The sequence below is a fragment of the Saccoglossus kowalevskii genome, chromosome 1 (assembly GCF_978046115.1).
Source record: "Saccoglossus kowalevskii chromosome 1, keSacKowa6.1, whole genome shotgun sequence".
NCBI classification, from domain to species: Eukaryota; Metazoa; Hemichordata; class Enteropneusta; family Harrimaniidae; genus Saccoglossus; species Saccoglossus kowalevskii.
The window spans coordinates 9,812,912-9,836,744 of NC_140641.1; the positions used below are offsets into that span (position 1 = coordinate 9,812,912).

A 23,833-nucleotide genomic window follows, 5' to 3' on the forward strand; every position below is an offset into this window, starting at 1 on the left:
CATGTGATTTTCTAATGGGATTTTCTTTTGACAGCTACTCACACATCAACCTGTGAGACAGACCAGTTTATGTGTTCATACGGTCGCTGTATACTTAAATCCTATGAGTGTGATGGCGAAGATGACTGTGGTGACCTTAGTGATGAAATTGATTGTCGTAAGTCGGTTTATGGTTTTAGTTTAGGGAACTACTTTGGAAATTAAATATCTGTGGCAACAATATTGTTTGCTTTATCAACTCTTGCACATACAGTTTGTCTCAAAGTTGTTGTCCACGATACAAAGCTTAAAGTGCTACCGTTGTCATGCAGTGTGCATACAAATTTGGTAAAATTACTGTATCGCTTTGAATTTGAATAAAGTTTTTACAAGATAATTTATAATGAGCTTGCCAGGAAAAAAATAATTTTTCACAGCTTGTTTTGCTAAAAATTACATTTTACATTGGGACATTAATTTCTTCATACAATACGCAATTGTATTCTTTTTAGTCAATATATTGTTTCATTGTTGTAATCAATCAAGGCAAATTAACATGTATTTTTGAGGGTGCTTCTTAAGTTGATTTCAAAATGGTGTTGGATAATATTTCGGATGAGCCCTTGATCATTATACTCACAAGGGTCAGTGGGAGGTTTTATTCATAGTGTGGCTATAAGCAGTTCTTGATTCTTTGCGTTGAGGCCATCATTTCTTCATATACTCAATTTGTCAGTTGAAATATAATAATTAAGCATGTGTTTTAAAGTGATGTAAATTTAAATACTGAGTGTTCTGTTTTCTTTTCACAGAATCTAGAACACGACAACCATGCAGAGATAATGAATTTAGATGTAACAGTGGTCAGTGTATAGTGACAGCATGGGTTTGTGATGGTGACTATGACTGTGATGACCATGCTGATGAAACAAACTGTCGTAAGTTAACTGTTGTAATCAAATTAATTTTTCTGCCAGCTCTCTAACTCTTTAGGAGAACCTTAAATGGTATATGTAGAAACTATGACTATCGGGACATAGTTTTTTTTAAAACTCCTTTTTGCTCTGATGAATTATTTACATTTATAGTTTCTATATACACTTCTTGTAGTACTTAAAGGTGGTTATAAGTGAATTTCACATATGCATTTATGGTATTTAAATTTAACTTTGAATTAATATTTTAAAAAAATAACTTGGTATCTCACTGACTACATGATAATGTTGGATTGCTATTTTTTCACAGCTACTCCTAGTTGTTCATCAGATCAGTTTAGATGTGACTCGGGTAGATGTATTCGTATAGCATGGAGGTGTGATGGTGAACTAGACTGTCAGGATAACAGTGACGAAGCTGACTGTGGTACGTTCACAGCACATTTACACTGCTAATGTAGTTTTTAAAAACGTTGAGTGGAAACCCCGGAAAACACTAAACCTGTCGAAAAACACTAAACCTGTCGAAAAACACTAAACCTGACAATAAAAACACTAAACCCGAGGTAAAGGGTGTATTATGGGTGTACCATAATCGTCCAGTGAATATTTGATTAAAAGAAAGCGAAAACATGAAACAGAACCCACGACGGCAGCTGATTTCACAAGGGCGCCCTCAATGTAATCTAAACTATTAAGTTTGATGTATTGTTAAATATTTCCTCTGACATGTCACGATGTTGTGCACGATGTTTATCTACAACAAGGACTGAATTTGACATGTAGTTTTAGGAATTTCAAATCTAAAAATATGCCAATTGCTGTGTTCATAATTTGTAAATATATAAATAAATAAAATAAAATGTTTGGTTTGGGGCGCGATATACTAGTATCTAACATAGAGGGCGTCCTGCTGCCAAATCAGCTGCGGCCCTGGCCTCGATCATAAAGGGATTTTTCTTTAGCTTTCTTTTCATAAATACTCAACTGAACGATCATGGTATATCCATAATTCGCCCTTTACGAAGGGTTTAGTGTTTTTTCAACAGGTTTAGTCTTTTTCAACAGGTTTAGTCTTTTTCAATAGGTTTAGTGTTTTTCAACTGGTTTAGTGTTTTCCGGGGTTTCCACTCAACGTTTTAAAAAGGCTATTGTGCTCCTCTCCACATAAAGTATTGATAAAAATAAACAAACACTTTGGAAACAAAATTAAAAGCAATGTCTGTAACTGTCTGTGTGGTTCAAAAGGATTTTACAAAATGTGAAAATGTTTCCACTGAATTAAGTTATATGTACAGTACATCACACATCATTTTGTTCTCGCCCTCTCATTCAAAATGGCCAACATTTTTGTATTAATGAATACTGTTCCAGAGCCATGTTTTTGACATGCATTTGCTGGTTAAAAATAGCTGACACATTTCGGTATTGTTTGTTATTGAACGGGAAATGTGTCCATGCCATGATATGCTTATATTTATTTAGGAATTGGCAAAGCTTAATGATTTTACTATGTTTTTTTCTCTCTCGGTTTTAATAGCATGTTTTGATTTATTCTGGGATGGGCAAAGTTTTAATGGTTTTACTATGTTTATTTTCTCTAGGTTTAATGGCATGTTCTGATGATCAGTATCAGTGTGATAATCAAAAATGCATCGGAAAACAAAAAATGTGCAATAGACGAGATGATTGTGGTGATGGGAGTGATGAAAGACGATGTAGTAAGTCGCAAAATCTATCACCATAGCAACTAAAGTTGTTGCATTCAATACATCGTGTGATACTGTAAAATACTTTATCTTCGCTTAAAATTAATTTTCAGTGAAAATCCAGCCAATATACCCTTTTTCCCATATTTTACATTCAACTTGTCAGAAATCAGTGAAAATAAATTCCATTCAAAATACCCTAAAAATCTTTGCAGTGAAAATTAATTCCAGCTAAAATAAAGTATTTCACAGTATTTATAGAAAATGTCAATTCTTCATATCGTGGATAAACTATTAAATAATTTAATATGCTAATAATCATTATGGTAAACATACGCTACTAGAGTTAACTAAAATATAATTTGGTTTCACTTGATAGTTTATGATGACAGACCCGCTGTGGAATTTTGTGCATCACAAAATGGTGGGTGTATGCATAAGTGTATTGATTTATTTCCTGGTGTCCAGTGCTCGTGTCATGAAGGCTATGTTTTATCATCCAACCTTAAAGACTGTCAAGGTAAGTATACCAAGGTGAAAATTTAACAGAGAAATAGTAATGTTACATGTACATCTACTGAAATTGGTGTAATCTGCAGAAGAGCTATTGCTATTATGTATTCATGAGATGGTAATATGTGAGGTATAGGAGTGTACTAATTGTGTATTAATTCATTCAGATACAGAGCTAAGTCAAACTTTAATTGTTTGGCTCGTAAGTTGCCAGTCAGGAACTTCTATCAAATTTAATTGTGTGTTTGAAAAACAAAACAGGTTTTGTATGTATAGCAGAATTTTGAGGAACCCTAATTTTCACTTAGTTTTTAATAATAAAACAAAAAATAACCATCCAAAAGGAAGACAGTAGAAGTATCACTTACAATGTACATTTCACACCATATTATGTATGTTTATTAGACACCAAAAACTTTTGTAAACTGAACACACTTTATATCTTGCTGTTACATATCATCTATATAATATTTTAAATTACATATAGTTGACGTTACACTTGCCGTAATATTGTATTATTTTTTTGTTATTATTATTCTCAGACGTAAACGAGTGCAATATTGATGGCATATGCAGTCAGGTTTGTGTGAATACTATTGGTTCATTCAAATGCTCATGTGTTAAAGGTTATGAACTCAAGCCAGATAAGAAGGGATGCAAGGCATTAGGTTTGTATATAAATATAGTTGGCACTTTAAAGAAACAAATTAACGATTTTCCCAACAGACTTTCTCGCCCAAATTTGTCCATCTATTTTTTTTTATATTCTTCAATATTTCTGGAAATGAACCCTAATTTTGGAGCCTACAGACAAAATTTTAGTCATTTTTCAATTTTCACTCAAAAAATTGGGCTATTTTGTGAATTTGACTGCTTCTTAAGTGACATCTAAAATGACATGCAATATTATATATATATTATTATTATATATCTGTCACCCTTACCTTAAAGTTACAGCGTGCAGTAATTTTGCAGTATTTTACGGGATATTTTCATCCTACCATATTAGGAAATCCAAAAACCAAATATGGAATAATTACGCACATAAGCATCCTCTAATAATAAAAACAAACATGGCTGCCACTAGGGTTTGACCGTTTGACCGGACTCCACACAAAGAAGTTTGCTGATTCTGCTCTAAACTTTTTCCCATGTAATATTGGGAGGAAAAGATGTATAATAATAAGGTTATTACAAGAATACCTCAATTATGCACTCAGACAGTATGCAATTGCATTGACCTCCTCGTCAGCAGATACTATCGCTGTACAGTCTTCGTGCATACTTTACGGTATCCTTGTAATAACCTTATAATATTGTATATTATCTACAACTGATATTAATCTGATTATAAACATATTAAATACAATCTGCTGTTTTATTATATCGTTTCTGGTTTCATCCTTTTTTAGGTCCAGAACCTTACCTATTATTTGCGAACAGGATTGATATACGGCGTGTGATGCCAGATAAATCAGACTATACCTCTATACTTGGTGGATTAGAAAATGCCATAGCTTTAGACTTTCATTCTCAAAAACAATTAGTATTTTGGTCAGATGTCTCATTGGACGTTATTAAGCGAGCATATCTTAATGGTAGTGCTTCTTTGGATGTGATAGGTACAGGACTTGAAAGTCCAGGTGAGTAGCTAACAATATCATCATCTTGTTGGAAACTTCATCATTCTAAAACCAAATGGTACTAAGGCTGCCAAGTTTTATTATGAAAGATTATTTTATTAACTGTTGTCACTTCTATTGAATTATCATTTGATGGAGAGATTGACTGGAAAAAATGTTTGCAGAAATTGGGAAAAATTGCATTTCCTAGCAAATTTATATGATTGCATAAAATTTTCATATATTTTCCAAAATTAGTTGAGATGATTTTAATTTTTTTATTATTAAACAGTCATCTCTACCAGCTATTATACCTTGGCAAAATATAATAGGCACTATAAACCTATATTCACTGTCAATAAAATCAAACACACTGGTACACATGCTCTGATGTATTTCCATAGGAAATCAAATGTGAAGTGGGATGTTTTTATCATTTAAGCTATAATGTGGTACAAGACAAAAATATCAATTGGTTTAAATTAGAAATAGATTGAGTTTTTGTTGTTACAGTATGGATCTAGCTCCTTGGCATGCCCATGCATAGATGGTCAGCTTCAATGAAACCGTGCGAATGGGACAATTTCAAACTTTAAAATGATGACTTCGATTTCAGAGATTTTTATTTACTCATCGGTCACTTTTGTCATTTGTGTGCAGGTGGCATTGCCATAGATTGGGTCAATGATAAGCTGTACTGGACAGACTCTGGAACTTCTAGAATAGAAGTAGCAACATTAGAAGGAGGTTACAGAAAAGTGATTATTTGGCAGAATTTAGAAAAACCCAGAGCCATTGCACTGCATCCAGGTGAAGGGTGAGTTCAATTATTGTCTATGATGAATGCCTATCGGAAAGTTAATAAAAATAACTCTGAGGGTTTAGTATTATCAAAACGCATTCAATACAGTATAGTATACGATCCCACAATTGAAAGGAAAGGTAAATCACATCGGAAAATAATATGAATGTGTGGTATATCTGTGCAGGTAATGCAGTCTGTGTGATTTTCCTGTCCTCACGTGCATGTACAAAAATCACAGTATTCTTGTTGTAATGTGCAGCAGATTATAACAGAGGACGACTGGAATATTTTATCATGAGTGGAATAGACAAGCTTGTCACCCATCACTAATATCTAGCATAATGGTACACATTGCCAAGTGCATCGGAAACCATTTTGTTGAAGAAAATTCTGCAGATTCTTTGTGTGTAATTGATTTATTCTTTTACTTGTCTGTTAATATACTAATTATCATTTTGTTTATTTCAAGTACGATGTATTGGACAGATTGGGGGAACACACCCAAAATAGAATGTGCAGCAATGGATGGAACAAGTCGTAGTGTAATTGCAGATACAAATTTATACTGGCCCAATGGATTAACAATTGATTATGCTGGGTATAGACTGTACTGGGTGGATGCTAAACACCATGTCATTGAAAGTTCGACTCTGGATGGTAGAAACAGACGAGCTGTCATCAGTCAAGGTATGTGCAAGTGCAGTAACTATGAATACATAATCTTATGACTACCACATGGTGTCCTATGTGTTTTTTCTGAGGTGTTCCACCTCTTGTATTATTTCACCTTCATGTGGTGCACCTTTTCTTTGAACCAGGTGCTCCACACTTCAGAGGCAGTATTGAATTCCCTAGCTCCAGTCAGTGTCAGTGTCAGTGGTGCCTCCCTACTCAGTCAGTGTCTACTCAATTCTTGAATTTGTGTCTTTGATGTAATCATCCACTCAGTAATAGATTTTGAGCTTTAGTTCACCATCCACCTCAAAGACAAATATAATGAACATAATCCTGATCTAAATATTGGCTTCTTTTATTACCAGGTCTGCCACACCCATTTGCTATCACACTATTTGAAGATTACATTTATTGGACTGACTGGCATACTAAGAGTATTAACAGTGCAAATAAATTCACTGGTAATGATGTTGAGACGATTCACTCAAGACTTCATTTTCCAATGGACATTCACACATTCCATCCACAGAGGCAACCTGCAGGTAAGTCCCTAAATCTCTATGCAGCTAGGGGGTCATTAATTCACAATTTCCATCCACAGAGGCAGCCTGCAGGTACCAGTAAGTTCCTAAATCTCTATGTAGCTCGGGGGTCAATTAAATCCCAGGATGCAGTATGGCAGTTAACGACCATATTTGGCAGCTGGCTTGTCATGTGATCATACATGTTAGGATATATGTCCCTGACCGTCGGTGAGTTCCTGAGTCTATCCGTCCGTGCGTCAGTCTGTCCAGAGTCGTATTTCAGAATCATGTGGACCGATTCTGTTCATTCTTTACATGTGCCTAGTACCTTATATAGGACATATGCACATGCAGTGGTTTAGCGATTCGATTTAAAATGGCTGACTGGCAGCCATCTTTTTTTTTGAAAATGTTGTATTTTGGACATGCTTTGTCAGTTTTCATTCAAACTTGGTACATAGATTATACATGTTAGGATACATGTCCATGACGATTTATTTTGCAATTGGATCAAAGATAGTCGACTGGCAGGCATCGTGTGTTTTTTTTATGCGGTATCTTGGACGTGCTCTGTCAGTTTTCATTCAAATTTGGCACATACATGTACTTCATACATGTTCGGATGCATGTCCATGACAATTTGTTTCAAAATCTGGTCAAGGATGGCCGATTGACAGCCATCTGACTTTTTGCCTTACTACTATATTTCCACAATTTATGTACCATTTGCATTCGTATTTGGCAAATACATCATACATATCAGTGTGTTTCATAATCAGATCAAAGATGGCCAAATAACGGCTGTTTTTATTTTTGGCCATATTACTACTTCACGAAACACGTGTTTTGATGTAAATAAACAATCTGTTGTATACGTCACTTGGAACTCAAGTTTCAAGGACACGCTCACGACAACCCCTCCGCTTTAATATGACGAGCACAAAGAGAACTTAATTTAACAGGGATTGTGTCATTTTCAATGACTATGATATAAAGTTTTATATGCCAAATCCAAACTGCAACAATTATTCATTGACTCATGAATATTCATTAACTCATGAATATTCATTAAGTTTTCTCTCGTCGAGGTGCATCTTGTTTCTTGAATATTCTAAATATTTAGTGTTTTTCTTTTCTCAGCTATAAATCGTTGTGGTAATGATAATGGCGGCTGTAGTCACCTCTGTCTGCCCAACATGATATCCTATTCCTGTGCATGTCCTACAGGATTTAAGATGTTAGAAAATAACAAGACATGTTCAGAAAGTAAGAATTTTTTTTGTTTTATTCAATTTCGTCAAGAATTATTGTAACCATTATGTTTTTTACGCTGGCAACATGTTTTACATTTAAATACAGATCAGGACAGACCTGCATGATTAAATTTGCAATCTTATTTTTTTTTAAAAAGAACTGCTCCAGTGTGGTCAGAACACATCTGCCTCTGTCTCATTACTAATACTTCAAACCCATCCTATACAATTTGACATGAAATAAATTGATTGTCTGTATATAAGAAGAAACTGAAGATATTCTGCAATTATGGCGCTATATATAAGTTTCAAATAATCATAATAATTTAAATTTATATTTACACATTTCCTCAATATTTGTCTTTTTCCAGAACTAGAACTTTTTCTGGTGTTTGCAAGGAGGACTGATGTCCGACGAATATCACTTGATACGGAAGAGTCGTCTGACGTAGTTATACCGTTACGTGATTTACATAGCGCTGTAGCATTGGACTGGGAGAGGACTGGTGAACATATCTATTGGACGGATGTCACATTAAACACAATTAATAGAGCCAAATGGGATGGCAGTGAACAGGAGGTAAGTATATGCTGATATACACTGTCAATGTGTTTATGCCATCTTTTAGTTTAATTGTCTTTTTAAAAGAGAAATGGAAGACAATACAGATTTTCTTGAATTTTTGCTCACAAAATCTTGATAGAAAAGGATGGTTATTGAACTAATTTTCATATTAAAAATTTCATGTAATTTACTAATAGTCCCTTATGGTAAAAATGATTCGTCGTTACATTTCGTTCAAAATATAAATATTATTTATTTATTTATTTATTTATTTATTTATTTATTTATTTATTTATTTATTTATTATGAAAGTAGTTCCAAATGCCCTTTTTGCATTTGTATTTTTTCTCAAAATAAAATACTTCATATTTTTTTTTTAAAAAATGAATCGTAGTCTATATTATTAATTATGTAACACTTTTAAAACTATAAAAACATGATAATTCCTTAAAATTTATATAATTCCCACAAATGACCACAAGATGCATATACTTAACTTTTAATTTCACCAGGTTGTTGTTGCCACCAGTATGGAGAGTCCAGCTGGCATTGCTATAGATTGGATTACAAAGAAGATCTACTGGACTGATGCTGGAACAGATAGAATAGAGGTTTCAAACTTAGATGGTTCAATGAGAAAAGTGTTGATCTGGGAAAATCTTGATAGACCAAGAGATATCATCGTGGATCCAATTAGAGGGTAAGTTGAGATGTATAAAACAAGGGTGTGCATTTAGTGTGATTTAGAGGCTCTGGTAATCTGATGAAAATTTCATTTTACAAGATGCAAGACAATAAACTTAGAAAAAAAAAAGTACATTTATAAAAAACAAAACAATGCAAATAAGTGGTATGAGTCTGCGAATGAAACAGTGATGTATTTGTAAAGCATGTTTTTAATACTTTTGTTTTTTCTACTATGATATCTTCTCTTGTTTTTGTTGGCACAATTGAACATATTGTATTGCATGTACCTCACTGGGTATGGGATCTTCTATCGTATTGCATGTACCTCACTGGGTATGGGATCTTCTTTTGTATTGCATGTACCTCATTGGGTATGGGATCTTCTTTTGTATTGCATGTACCTCACTGGGTATGGGATCTTCTTTTGTATTGCATGTACCTCATTGGGTATGGGATCTTCTTTTGTATTGCATGTACCTCACTGGGTATGGGATCTTCTTTTGTATTGCATGTACCTCACTGGGTATGGGATCTTCTTTTGTATTGCATGTACCTCACTGGGTATGGGATCTTCTTTTGTATTGCATGTACCTCATTGGGTATGGGATCTTCTTTTCCAAACATTCACAAATAACAAAGTTGTATAGTCTTCTAAATCCTTTATCAAAATCCTAGTTAGCTGCAGTAGCAGTAGTAACATATTAATAGTTTATTCCGTTTTAGGACACATGGAAATACATCACAAAAATACACATCTAAAGCAGACAGTTGAATTTAACTGAGCAATGATGGAACTTTTCAATACAATTTTACATACATGTAACAATACAGAAATATTTTATAAAGCTACCTTGTATTTGGATGAATAATGCATTTCACATAAACATGGCAAAGTGTGTATTTTTTTGTTTTATTAATCCTTGTACAACTTACTATTGAAGTTTCCATAAAAGTTGTTTACTGTTGAATATAAATTACAACAATTATTGAAAACGTATATTTAGTATTTTGAGACTTTGTGAGTAAACAAGTGAAAATACAAGATTATTTGTATATATGATAGCTAGTAATAAAACCTTTCTTATCTAAACAGGTATATCTATTGGACAGATTGGGGAGTATCACCTAAGATCGAAAGCATTGGTATGGATGGTTTGGATAGATTGTCTGTGATATATGAAAATCTGACATGGCCAAATGGTTTAGCTATTGATCACGAAAGAGAAAAACTATACTGGGCTGATGCAGGACTTAAAACGATAGAATATTCTGATCTAGATGGTAGAAATAGAATGGTGAGTGATCCACTGTGATATCTTAGTTTGCTCCCGTGTGACTCTGATTCAGTCATTGTCATAAATATGTCATCCATGTTCAATGGGCTGGGGTTGTGCTTTACAATGCCACATTGCATTGTGGGATACATGTGTGTATGAGTATAGTTTTAGGAGAGTCCACCACTGCCTAAGTCCTGTCCTTATTCGCTAAATGACAAAGACTTAAGTTTCTTTTTCACTTGTATAGTCTGGAATATATGGGCTGAAATAACTTTTCAGTGTACATGCTGACCTCTATTATCCTATATTTATTACAGATGCTCATTGGCACTCAACTGCCGCATCCTTTTGGTTTGACGCTGTACAAGGATAAAGTGTTCTGGACAGATTGGCAATCTAAAAGTATCCAGAGTGCTAATAAGTTGACAGGATTGGGACGACAGACAGTCATATCTAATTTAGAGAATCTAATGGATATTCACATGTATCATCGAGATAGAATAGATGGTAAGAATAGAATCTAAAGATTTATTATCTGCTAAACTGAGAATTTATAAGATTATTCTATCCAAGTGTGTTCATGCTTGGAATGCGATATTGTCATAAAATTGTAAGAGAAACCTAAAAATCGTAATTAAAATTTGTGAGAATGAAATAAAGGACGTTTTTCTCAGACCATTTTTTTTTAACGTCTTATTCACAAATTGTGTAATATGTATGCCCACTGCATTCTGTGATACTATTTGCTAGAACTATGTGTGATTGATGTGCATGGAATGGGTTCACAAATCACAAGAGTTTGTATTTCATACTAAAGCTACAAACAAAATGTATTCCATAATACTAGAATGTGTAAACCACACTGTGGTTATAAATGGCTTGCAATGAATATGTTACAGAGAAGCCAAAAGAAAAAAACTCTAACCCAACACTTTATATGTCCATATAATATCAAGTTTTTTGTCCCTCCCCCTAAATATGACATAATTATTGTAGAAACGTGACAGTTGAATACAGGGAAGCTAACCTTCATGCATCAGAGCACACCTAGCATTGAACATCTTGATACCCACTTAATTCTCCATGGGTGACTTTTGAATGTTCAAATCAAATTTGTCACCTCTCATGAACTAAACCTACGTAATTATTTCAAAAATTCATAAATATTATATAAAGAGCTTTTATAGTAGCAATGGAAAATTATAAAAAAATATCAAAATTTACACTACATTTTTCACAGGCAAAATTATTTAAAACGAGAATGAGACATTTAAATTGACTTCGTAAAATACTGATAGATTTGTGTTTTGGTATTTTGTAGTTACTAATACTTGTATTGTTCAGCTGCTTTCTGAAATTTTTCAGATCAAAATGATTTTCTGCAATCCAGTCTGTTTGAGGTAAAGACAAAAAATTAATTTCTATGTTTAAATTTTACAGTGCCTTCAATGTGTCATATCAATAATGGCGGATGCAGCCATCTTTGTCTCTTAGCACCGTTACCAAGGGGATACAGTTGTGCATGTCCTACTGGAAAGATTATGAATCCAGATGGAAAAACATGTCAGTCAGGTAATTCCGTACAACTCGTTATAATTGTACATTGATCAGTGAAGAATGGTGATATTGTCATATGTTATAAACAGTGTTTTTGACTTTGGGTACAACTTAGTCATTATTTCCCGACATTTATGGCAACATGGTTATTATTTCCCGATATTGTGAATTATCCAGACATGAATTTAAGACTGAAAATGTGAGAAATAAAAAAAAAACTTTGGTGAGATGTCATGGTGTCAGTAATTATGGAACAGATTGTGATTATTAGTCCCCGTTCGGACGCAGTCCGAAAACGGGGACTTATGTTTTGCCCTGTGTGCGTCCGTGCGTCCGTGCGTCCGTGTGTCCGTGCGTCCGTGATCACCTGTATCTTGAACATGCATGGACCGATTAAGTTCAAACTTCACTCATACATCACACCTTATATGGGACATATGCACATGCATTTTTTTCATGATCCGATTAACGATAGCCGAATAGCGGCCATTTTAAGGCCGAAAATGCATCAAAATCGCACATTTTCACCATTCCGGACCCGGATCTCAGTTATGCATGGACGGATTTTGTTCAAATTTGGTACATACATTAAACATAATAGGACCTTGATGCACGTCATTTTTTTTTTTGGATCGGGTTCGAAATGGCCGACTGGCGGCCATTTTGTTTTAAAGAATTCAGTTCTGGATCCGTATCCGAGACATGTCTGGATTGATCAAGTTCAAACTTCACACACACAAGGTACATCATGTCACAAATATGTATGTGCATTTGTTTCATGATCTCATTAACGATAGCCGAATAGCGGCCATTTTAAGGCCGAAAATGCATCAAAATTGCACATTTTCACCATTCCGGACCCGGATCTCAGTTATGCATGGACGGATTTTGTTCAAATTTGGTACATACATTAAACATAATAGGACCTTGATGCACGTCATTTTTTTTTTTGGATCGGGTTCGAAATGGCGGACTGGCAGCCATTTTGTTTTAAAGAATTCAGTTCTGGATCCGTATCTGAGACATGCTTGGATTGATCGAGTTCAAACTTCACACACACAAGGTACATCATGTCACAAATATGTATGTGCATTTGTTTCATGATCTCATTAACGATAGCCAAATGGCGGTCGCTTTAAGGCCGAAAATGCATTGAAATCGCACATTTTCACCATTCCGGACCCGGATCTCAGTTATGCATGGACGGATTTCATTCAAATTTGGTACATACATTAAACATAATAGGACCTTGATGCACGTCATTTTTTTTTCGGATCAAGTTCGAAATAGCCGACTGGCGGCCATTTTGTTTTAAAGAATTCAGTTCTGGATCCGTATCCGAGACATATCTGGATTGATCAAGTTCAAACTTCACACACACAAGGTACATCATGTCACAAATATGTATGTGCATTTGTTTCATGATCTCATTAACGATAGCCAAATGGGGGCCGCTTTAAGGCCGAAAATGCATTGAAATCGCACATTTTCACCATTCCGGACCCGTATCTCAGTTATGCATGGATGGATTTTGTTCAAATTTGGTACATACATTAAACATAATAGGACCTTGATGCACGTCTTTTTTTTTTTCCGGATCAAATTCGAAATGGCCGACTGGCGGCCATTTTGTTAAAGAATTCAGTTCTGGATCCGTATCCAAGACATGTCTGGATTGATCAAGTTCAAACTTCACACACACATGGTACATCATGTCACAAATAGATATGTGCATTTGTTTCATGATCTGCTTAACAATAGCGGAATGATGGCCATTTTAAGGCCGAAAATGCATCAAAATCACATATTTTCACAATTCCAGAACCGGATCTCAGTCATGCATGGATGGATTTTGTTCAGATTTAGCACAATGTGTTGTACATATGCAGGTGCATTTCGGTCATGATCTGCTTTGAATGTATATGTCACTCAAATATGAACGGAACGGGGACGTGTCATTGACAATGACTTGTTGTATTTTGTATTTTCTGAAGGAATGAAGAATTTCCTAATATTCGCCTGTCGTACTGATATTCGTGCTATATCCCTTGATGTGCCCTATTATGCTGATGTTGTACTGCCATTGGGTGAAATGCAAAATGCCATAGCAATCGATGTAGATGTTGTCAACCGTAAGTAACCACTGTTGATCATTTACTTTCAATATACTAGTATATATCAGTACTTCAGATTTAGACTATTTCATCAAATCTTACATATCATAGAATGCATGGAAAGCATACTAATTGCTTAAGGATTTTAAGCACTGAAAAAGAAGGATGGGAAAAACAAACTTGTTTGGCTGTTGCGCATGATAGAAGCATAGCTCTGTCAGGTGATCACATAGCTATGTCAGGTGATCACATAGCTATGTCAGGTGATCACATAGCTATGTCAGGTGATCCCACATTTTAGATATGTCAGGTGATCTCATAGCTCTGTCAGGTGATCACATAGATACAAACTTAATTTTGATTGTGGATTGTTCACCTGCTTTGTTTCAGAATATGTTTACTGGACTGACAGTGTGATAGATAAAATCAAACGGGCAACTATGGATGGACAGAATGTAGAAGAAATTATTGGAACAGGTCTGGAAACGACAGATGGTTTGGCGATAGACAATGTTGGCAGAAAGATGTACTGGACAGACACTGGTACCAATAGAATTGAAGTGTCTAATTTGAATGGTACACATAGAAAAGTTTTGATATGGGAGAATCTAGACAGCCCAAGGGCTATAGCACTCTTTTATGATGCTGGGTAAGTTAACCAATCAGCCAGTGCCTAGTACGAATGTAAAACTGCTTTGGCAATTCTATTCATTTTTGACTCCCGTGTGCGAAGCACAAAAAGGGAGTCTTTGCAGTTAGTGTGTCTGTATGTGTGTGTGTGTGTGTATGTGTGTCTGTCTGTTCCACTGATATCTCAAGAACCATACATCAGTTTTTGATGAAATCGGTGCATAGATGCTCTGGGCCAATGCGCAGATTTGATTAGGTTTTGGTAAAAATCCGTGTATATTAATTACCTAATTTGCATGATAATTAGCTGATTTTTAGCTGTTCCATGACTGCTCCACTGATATCTAAAGAAACACTCATTGGATTTTGATGAAACTTGGCACACAGATGCTCCAAACTAATGCGCAGATTTGATTAGTTTTGGGTAAAAATCTGTGCAATATTAATTACCTAATTTGCATAATGATTAATCAATTTTCGGCTTTTCCATTGATATCTCAAGTACTAATCATCACATTTCAATAAAACTTGGTACATAGATGTCATAAGACACTGCAAAAACCTGATAGTTTTTAGGGTAATATCAGTAGATATTAATTACCTAATGAGCATAATTAATTAATTTTCAGCTTTTGATATTTCAAGTAGTAATTGTCACATTTCAATGAAACTTGGTACATAGATGTCATAGGACACTGCACAGACCTGATAGTTTTTAGGGTAATATGAGTACATATTAATTACCTAATTTGCATAGTTAATTAATTTTCAGCTTTTAATATTTCAAGTAGTAATCATCACATTTCAATGACACTTGGTACATAGATGTCATAGGACACTGCACAGATCTGATAGTTTTTAAGGTAATATGAGTACATATTAATTACCTAATTTGCATAATTAATTAATTTTCAGCTTTTGATATTTCAAGTAGTAATCATCACATTTCAATGACACTTGGTACATAGATGTCATAGGACACTGCACAGACCTGATAGTTTTTTGGATAATATCAATATATATTAATTAGCTAATTTGCATAATTAATTAATTTTCAGCTTTTGATATTTCAAGTAGTAATCATCACATTTCAATGACACTTGGTACATAGATGTCATAAGACATTGCACAGACCTGATAATAATGTTCCACTGATATATAAAGAACCACAAATTGGATTTTAATGAAACTTTTAAAGAGAACTATGCATAAACCCAATTAGTTTTTGGTTAATATTTATGCTTATTAATCACCTAATTAACATAATTAATTAACACTGATATCTCAATTACTGATCATCACATTTGAATAAAATTTGGTACATAAATGCTCTAGAACAATAGACAGGTCTGATTAATTTTGGGTTAAAATTTGTTTATATTAATTCTCTAATTAGCATAATAAATCATAATTTTTTTGTTCTGTTCTGTTCATATTAGTTACCTGATTTACATAATTAGTTTTCAGCTTTTCCATCAATATCTCATGTACAAGTAATTTTGAATTAATTTTTAATGTGTCTTCAATACTCTCAGCACACAGTTCTTTCTAAGCTTTCTTTGATTAGTGGCTAATGTTCAGTTGCATACTTTGTAGTCATTTTTAGTTTTCTGTATGAGTTATAATCATGCACAGTAAGGCCATAATTTGAAAATTAATTAAAATCAGGCTAAATGTTTGCAGGTTGTTCGCATCTGAAATTATTAATGATCATCAAACACTACTATGCTGGACACGTTTTCACATGGAACCACATGATGCTTTTTACAGTGCCAACCAGATTAGAAAGAGTGAATCAATTTTTCCCAAAATAAATGCATTTGTACTGTACCTGTTGTACTTTCTATTGTATGTGAAATGTTTGTGCAACCCTAATAACTCACATTTTGAATTTAATAACAATTAAGGGCTTCAGACAGAGATAATGAACACAAACAAATTGATTGTTCTTAATATATTCACAATTATATTTATACATTATGGGTAGTATACATCTGTATGGCTCTGTGGTAAACACTTCTGCTTTATATGCTTCTTATCTTTTTCAGGTACATGTATTGGACTGACTGGGGCAGTGAACCAAAGATTGAACGGGCTCATATGGACGGGAATGAAAGATCTGTCATCATTTCTACCAATATAGGATGGCCAAATGGTTTAACAGTAGATAGGGCTTCATCTAGACTTGTTTGGGCTGATGCAAAAACTGAGGTACAGTATATTCGCCCATCTCTAATGTCTCAAGACAATTCTATGACCAATAAATAACAAGTGTGAGTTGTGTCATTTTTTTAGTCCCCGTTCGAACGAAGTCCGAAAACAGGGACTTATAATTCGGTCTCCGTTCATGCGTCCATCCGTCCGTGCGTCAGCAGGTCCAGAGTCATATTTCAGAATCCTGTGGACCGATTCCGTTCATTCTTTGCATGTGCCTAGTATTTTATCTGGGACATATGCACATGCAGTGGTTTAGCGATTCGATTCAAAATGGCCGACTGGCAGCCATCTTGTTTTTTGAAAATGTTGTATTTTGGACATGCTTTGTCAGTTTTCATTCAAGTTTGGTACATAGATTATACATGTTAGGATACATGTCTATGACGATTTATTTCACAATTGGATCAAAGATGGCCGACTGGCAGCCATCTTGTTTTTTGAAAATGTTGTATTTTGGACATGCTTTGTCAGTTTTCATTCAAATTTAGTACATCGATCATACATGTTATGATACATGTCCCCGACCATCTGTGAGTTCCTGAGTCCGTCCGTCCGTCCGTCCGTCCGTTCGTCCGTTCGTTCGTCCGTCAGTCCGTTCGTGTGTCAGTCTGTCAATAGTAATATTTCAGAATCCTGTGGACCGATTCCATTCATTCTTTGCATGTGCCTAGTACCTTATGTGGGACATATGCACATGCAGTGGTTTAGCGATTCGATTCAAAATGGCCGACTGGCAGCCATCTTGTTTTTTGAAAATGTTGTATTTTGGACATGCTTTGTCAGTTGTCATTCAAACTTGGTACATAGATTATACATGTTAGGTTTAATACATGTCCAGAACAATTTATTTCGCAATTGAATCAAAGATGGTCGACTGGCAGGCATCTTGTTTTGTTTTTTTATGCGGTATCTTGGAAGTGCTCTGTCAGTTTTCATTCAAATTTGGCACATACATGTACTTTATACATGTTAGGATGCATGTCCATAACAATTTGTTTCAAAATCTGGTCAAGGATGGCCGATTGACAGCAATCTGACTTTTTGGCCTTACTACTATATTTCCACAATTTATCTACCATTTTCATTCGTATTTGGCACATACATCATACATATCAGTGTGTTTCATAATCAGATCAAAGATGGCCAAATAACGGCTGTTTTTATTTTTGGCCATATTACTACTACACGGAACACGTGTTTTGATGTAAATAAACAATCTGTTGTATACGCCACTTGTTTTTTGTAATTTGATTCAATATGACTGCCCAATGTCCAATTCTTGTGTAAAAGCACTAAATCATAATTTTTTACAAATCCATGGCCTATTAATGGTTTCAATCTAATCTCAATGACTTCATCAGCATCAAATTGATATGTGAGATCACAAAATTTGGGACGGGGACTGTGTCATTAACAATGACTTGTTTATTTATAGTTATCCAGGTATCCGGTGCTAATTTTTATCTGTGGCGTGCCTGAGCTACATTTAGGTTCATTTCAAGTTACAACTACTTCAAACATGCTGCTTAACAATTCAAGCATGGCTGTCAGTAGGGGTGCATGGCTATCAGTAGGGGTGCATGGCTATCAGTAGGGGTGCATGGCTATCAGTAGGCGTGCATGGCTATCAGTAGGCGTGCATGGCTATCAGTAGGTGTGCATGGCTGTCTGTAGGCGTGCATGGCTGTCAGTAGGGGTGCATGGCTATCAGTAGGCGTGCATGGCTATCAGTAGGCGTGCATGGCTATCAGTAGGCGTGCATGGCTATCAGTAGGGGTGCATGGCTGTCAGTAGGGGTGCATGGCTGTCAGTAGGGGTGCATGGCTGTCAGTAGGGGTGCATGGCTGTCAGTAGGGGTGCATGGCTATCAGTAGGGGTGCATGGCTATCAGTAGGGGTGCATGGCTGTCAGTAGGCGTGCATGGCTGTCAGTAGGGGTGCATGGCTATTAGTAGGCGTGCATGGCTATCAGTAGGCGTGCATGGCTATCAGTAGGCGTGCATGGCTATCAGTAGGCGTGCATGGCTATCAGTAGGCGTGCATGGCTATCTGTAGGCGTGCATGGCTATCTGTAGGCATGCATGGCTATCAGTAGGGGTGCATGGCTGTCTGTAGGGGTGCATGGCTGTCAGTAGGGGTGCATGGCTATCAGTAGGCGTGCATGGCTGTCAGTAGGGGTGCATGGCTATCAGTAGGGGTGCATGGCTATCAGTAGGGGTGCATGGCTATCAGTAGGGGTGCATGGCTGTCAGTAGGGGTGCATGGCTGTCAGTAGGGGTGCATGGCTGTCTGTAGGCGTGCATGGCTGTCTGTAGGCGTGCATGGCTATCAGTAGGGGTGCATGGCTATCAGTAGGGGTGCATGGCTATCAGTAGGGGTGCATGGCTGTCAGTAGGGGTGCATGGCTGTCAGTAGGGGTGCATGGCTGTCTGTAGGCGTGCATGGCTGTCTGTAGGCGTGCATGGCTATCAGTAGGGGTGCATGGCTATCAGTAGGGGTGCATGGCTATCAGTAGGCGTGCATGGCTATCAGTAGGGGTGCATGGCTGTCAGTAGGCGTGCATGGCTATCAGTAGGGGTGCATGGCTGTCATTAGGGGTGCATGGCTGTCAGTAAGGGTGCATGGCTGTCAGTAGGGGTGCATGGCTGTCAGTAGGGGTGCATGGCTGTCAGTAGGGGTGCATGGCTGTCTGTAGGCGTGCATGGCTGTCAGTAGGGGTGCATGGCTGTCAGTAGGGGTGCATGGCTGTCAGTAGGGGTGCATGGCTGTCAGTAGGGGTGCATGGCTGTCAGTAGGGGTGCATGGCTGTCTGTAGGGGTGCATGGCTGTCAGTAGGGGTGCATGGCTGTCAGTAGGGGTGCATGGCTGTCAGTAGGGGTGCATGGCTGTCAGTAGGGGTGCATGGCTGTCAGTAGGGGTGCATGGCTGTCAGTAGGGGTGCATGGCTGTCAGTAGGGGTGCATGGCTGTCAGTAGGGGTGCATGGCTGTCAGTAGGGGTGCATGGCTGTCTGTAGGCGTGCACGGCTATCAGTAGACGACCATCGATAATCAATTTAATTAGCATATGTTAAAATATCATGTTTCTATTACTTTTTCTAATTACCGTTTTTATTTTATTTTTGTTTTAAAGTTGATTGAATCTTGCGATTTGGATGGCAATTATCGTTTAGTGTTACTGCGGGAAGTACCACATCCATATGGTTTAACAGTGACAGGACTGTTCATTTATTGGACAGACTGGAAAACTAAGAGCATACACCGTGCACGTAAAGAAGACGGCTCAGATAAAATAACCATTAAAACTAATATTCCAGATTTGATGGATATACATGCTGTACAAGCTGGTGATGTCCATGGTAAGTGTGGATATATTTCCTGTTTATATTTCGTATTCATTCTAGTATTTATTTTTATTTTTTTGATATAGACTCATTTGTCTGAAATATATAAATAACAATTTTATTGATAAATTATTAACTTCTGCACTTTTAATAATATTTATTTATTTAATAATAATAATAATATAATAATAATATTTATTTATTTACCCAATAATAATAATAATAACAATAAGAAACACTGAAAAAACAAAAAACAAACAAAAGTAAGCCATACAGAAAAACAAATGGTAAGAAAAATACATATATATTTATTGGGTAAAAAGAAAATCACATAATAGCTTACTGCTAGTCTAGTCTGATTTCCTATATACATTGGAAGTAAATTATAATGTAAATAGTAGAGGGCCAAAACTAAGTATATTAATATGAAGATTAACTAACCAAATTAATAAATAACTAAACAAATGAATATGAAAGTTAATACAAATCGGTGATGAATAAACATATAGCTTATTAATCAATAAGTGAACAAATATGTCTGTATGGCATCACGCTTTGCCGAAACAACCACCAGCACCAAACACCGCAGGGCATCTGTGAAAGTGGGACCGCCAAAAATAACCTGATGCTATACAGAACTTCTAAGTCTAAGAAAATAAGTTTTGCAAAAATCAATCAGTTTAAAAAAAATTAATAAATAAACAACTTGGCAAACAAAATCATATGTATCTAGTTTTCTGCCAATAATAATTGTTTAATCATTTTTTTGAACGAACTGCGTGAGATAATTGACTTAATTTTAGCCAGGATTTTATTCCATATTTTTGCACCTGAGTATGTCATCGTAAACTGGCCAAATGTTGTACCGGGTATATTCAACAAAAAGATTTTGAATGTGAAGTTGTCTGGTTTGATACGGATGATGGATAGGTTTGAAATAGTCATTAATATTATGGGCAGAATTATGGTGGATTAAGTCATGGATGAAAGTACAGGTGACAAATTTGTGCATTTTATAGATATCAAGGATGTTTAATTTTTTGAATAAAGGGCCGAGTGTTCAGTGAACGAACTAAACGTCATTGCACGAACTAACATTTTCTGGGTCATATAAATGGTATTTAAGTGTGAGTGATATGTATTACCCCAAACCTCCAGACCATAAGTAATATTCGGCTGTATAAGGGAACTATAAAGCAATATTAAAATGTTAAGGGGTATGACGTTTAAATAATAGGCCACATATTTTCTAATTATACTGTTGATGAGATCGATGTGACATGAGCAATTAAGATGTTTATCCATTAAAACACCAACAAATGAAACTACCCTGACTTCCTGAACACATTCTCCTCTGATGCTAATTGAGCCAGTTACATTAGACAAGTTTTGCTTGCTACTAAAAATGATATAATTCGTTTTCTTTTTATTTATGGAAAGTTTGTTGGCATTACACATTTTAAAACACAAGACTCAGATTTTGATATCACTGCATATTATTACGTTATTAGGTGTGGATAGATGTGGGAAAGATAACGGTGGATGCAGCCATCTTTGTTTACCTAATCCGAATGGGTATTCGTGTGCGTGTCCTACTGGAATAAGAATGAAACCTGATGGACAGAATTGTGCAGATGGTAAGCTAATTATCAGATTGTATGTAATGTACATGTACAGCACTAATAGTTCTAGTCATGTGATCACTGCTAAAATGAATGGAATATATAATAATTTTCTTGTCACATTTTTTTTCCCTCAGCTCCCAATACATATTTATTGTTTGCTAGTCGTGATAGCATTCGCCGTATTTCATTCGACACGCCTGACTATTCGGATGTAGCTCTACCACTGCCCGATCTTCATAATGCGATTGCATTAGATTTTGACAGTATTGAAGGAAAGATATATTACACTGATGTGTTCCTGGATGTAATCAGGTTAGTCCCTTATCACAATGAGGGGAGATGAATTAGTCTTGTGTACCAGTCTGGTGTTCAGCATCTGCATTGACTTTTTGAAAACTACAACTCTGATTACTTTGATACTTGGTGTATAAATACCTTGGTTAGACCTCTCTTAGATTTGTTCATTTTGTGATGATATCTTTAATTCTCAAATTTTGGTGGATATTTTAGTAATTTTTGGTAAAAATGATATTTTCAAATTTTTGTTGAAAACTACAAGTCCGATTGTTTTGATATTATACATATAGGTGGACTTCCCTCAGACTTGTTGATGACATCTTCAATTCTCTAGTTGAAATGTGCATTGCTAACAACTGATTGTTTTAAAATAAATTGTTGAATTTAGTATTTTTAATAACTATGCATTTTTTGTTTTAGACGTGCTGATTTAAATGGCAGTAGAATGGAGACATTAATCTCTGATGACTTGACAACAGCTGATGGTCTCGCCGTAGACTGGGTGGCAAGAAATCTATATTGGACTGATACGGGTCGTAATAAGATTGAAGTGTCCCGACTCGATGGCACTTGCAGAAAAGTACTTGTATCAGTCAATCTAGATGAACCTCGGGCCATTGCTCTTTATCCAAGAAAAGGGTTAGTATATGTTATATGAAACATATCTGTCTGTGCATCTGTCTGTGCATCTGTCCGTTCATGTCGGCAATGACCATTTTTGTTCTCACAATTATTTTCATTATGCGTCATCCAATTCTGAAAACTTCTTAAAGTTTAAATTTAACTATGAAACTGTGTTAACCCTTAACCTTACAGATATTTGTTCTGGTCTGATTGGGGGATGCAGCCACACATAGAAAGGGCATATTTGGATGGGTCTGGTCGGAGAACTTTGATCAGCACCGATTTAGGATGGCCCAATGGTCTGACAGTCGATTATGATTCAAAAAGATTGTATTGGGCAGATGCGCAACTTGATAAAATTGAGACTTCAGATCTATCTGGAAGAAATCGTGTTTTACTAACAGGAGATGTCATACACCCATTTGGATTAACATTGGTAAGTAAACTTTGGTTAATTCCTAATGACAGATTTGAGACATGATGAATGAACAATGTCACATTTTATGAAGGTTTAGCAATCTCTTACAGCATACTTTTACCAACTAGTCTTATTTGGTAATAAAACATGTATGTAATATTAATTTATTTGCATCACCACTAAATCGTATCATTTCCCCTGTGCAAATAGCCAGCACTACAGCTATACATGATGAAAGCTTACCATAATCTTATTCCTTAATCGTCTTATTTATACAGTATGGTGATATGCTGTATTGGACAGACTGGCAAACCATGGCGATAGAAACAGTCAACAAGAATAACGGCAAAGACCGAGGTAGTATACAGGGACATATGGAAGGATTAATGGATATACATATGGTGTCGGCACTCAGACAACCGGGTAACAGTTAATCTCATTTCTCAAACATTTAAACCACTTAAAA

The 23,833-nt window shown here is 35.8% G+C and overlaps 1 protein-coding gene across 1 annotated transcript in view; it reads left to right on the forward strand.

Annotated features, from left to right (window-relative positions):
* LOC100375584 (low-density lipoprotein receptor-related protein 4-like) overlaps window positions 1–23,833 on the forward strand; it is a 94,673-nt gene that overhangs the window by 65,151 nt on the left and 5,689 nt on the right. Inside the window, exons 5-29 of the mRNA XM_078011326.2 lie at window positions 35–157; window positions 792–917; window positions 1,225–1,341; window positions 2,519–2,635; window positions 3,003–3,143; window positions 3,679–3,804; window positions 4,549–4,779; window positions 5,419–5,575; window positions 6,033–6,250; window positions 6,604–6,780; window positions 7,903–8,028; window positions 8,387–8,595; window positions 9,093–9,280; window positions 10,361–10,562; window positions 10,862–11,051; window positions 11,985–12,116; window positions 14,096–14,233; window positions 14,606–14,864; window positions 16,894–17,056; window positions 20,193–20,418; window positions 21,915–22,040; window positions 22,163–22,340; window positions 22,746–22,964; window positions 23,142–23,385; window positions 23,646–23,790. Coding sequence (XP_077867452.1) covers window positions 35–157; window positions 792–917; window positions 1,225–1,341; window positions 2,519–2,635; window positions 3,003–3,143; window positions 3,679–3,804; window positions 4,549–4,779; window positions 5,419–5,575; window positions 6,033–6,250; window positions 6,604–6,780; window positions 7,903–8,028; window positions 8,387–8,595; window positions 9,093–9,280; window positions 10,361–10,562; window positions 10,862–11,051; window positions 11,985–12,116; window positions 14,096–14,233; window positions 14,606–14,864; window positions 16,894–17,056; window positions 20,193–20,418; window positions 21,915–22,040; window positions 22,163–22,340; window positions 22,746–22,964; window positions 23,142–23,385; window positions 23,646–23,790 — 4,278 coding nt within the window. The remainder of the gene's footprint in view (window positions 1–34; window positions 158–791; window positions 918–1,224; window positions 1,342–2,518; window positions 2,636–3,002; window positions 3,144–3,678; window positions 3,805–4,548; window positions 4,780–5,418; window positions 5,576–6,032; window positions 6,251–6,603; window positions 6,781–7,902; window positions 8,029–8,386; window positions 8,596–9,092; window positions 9,281–10,360; window positions 10,563–10,861; window positions 11,052–11,984; window positions 12,117–14,095; window positions 14,234–14,605; window positions 14,865–16,893; window positions 17,057–20,192; window positions 20,419–21,914; window positions 22,041–22,162; window positions 22,341–22,745; window positions 22,965–23,141; window positions 23,386–23,645; window positions 23,791–23,833) is intronic.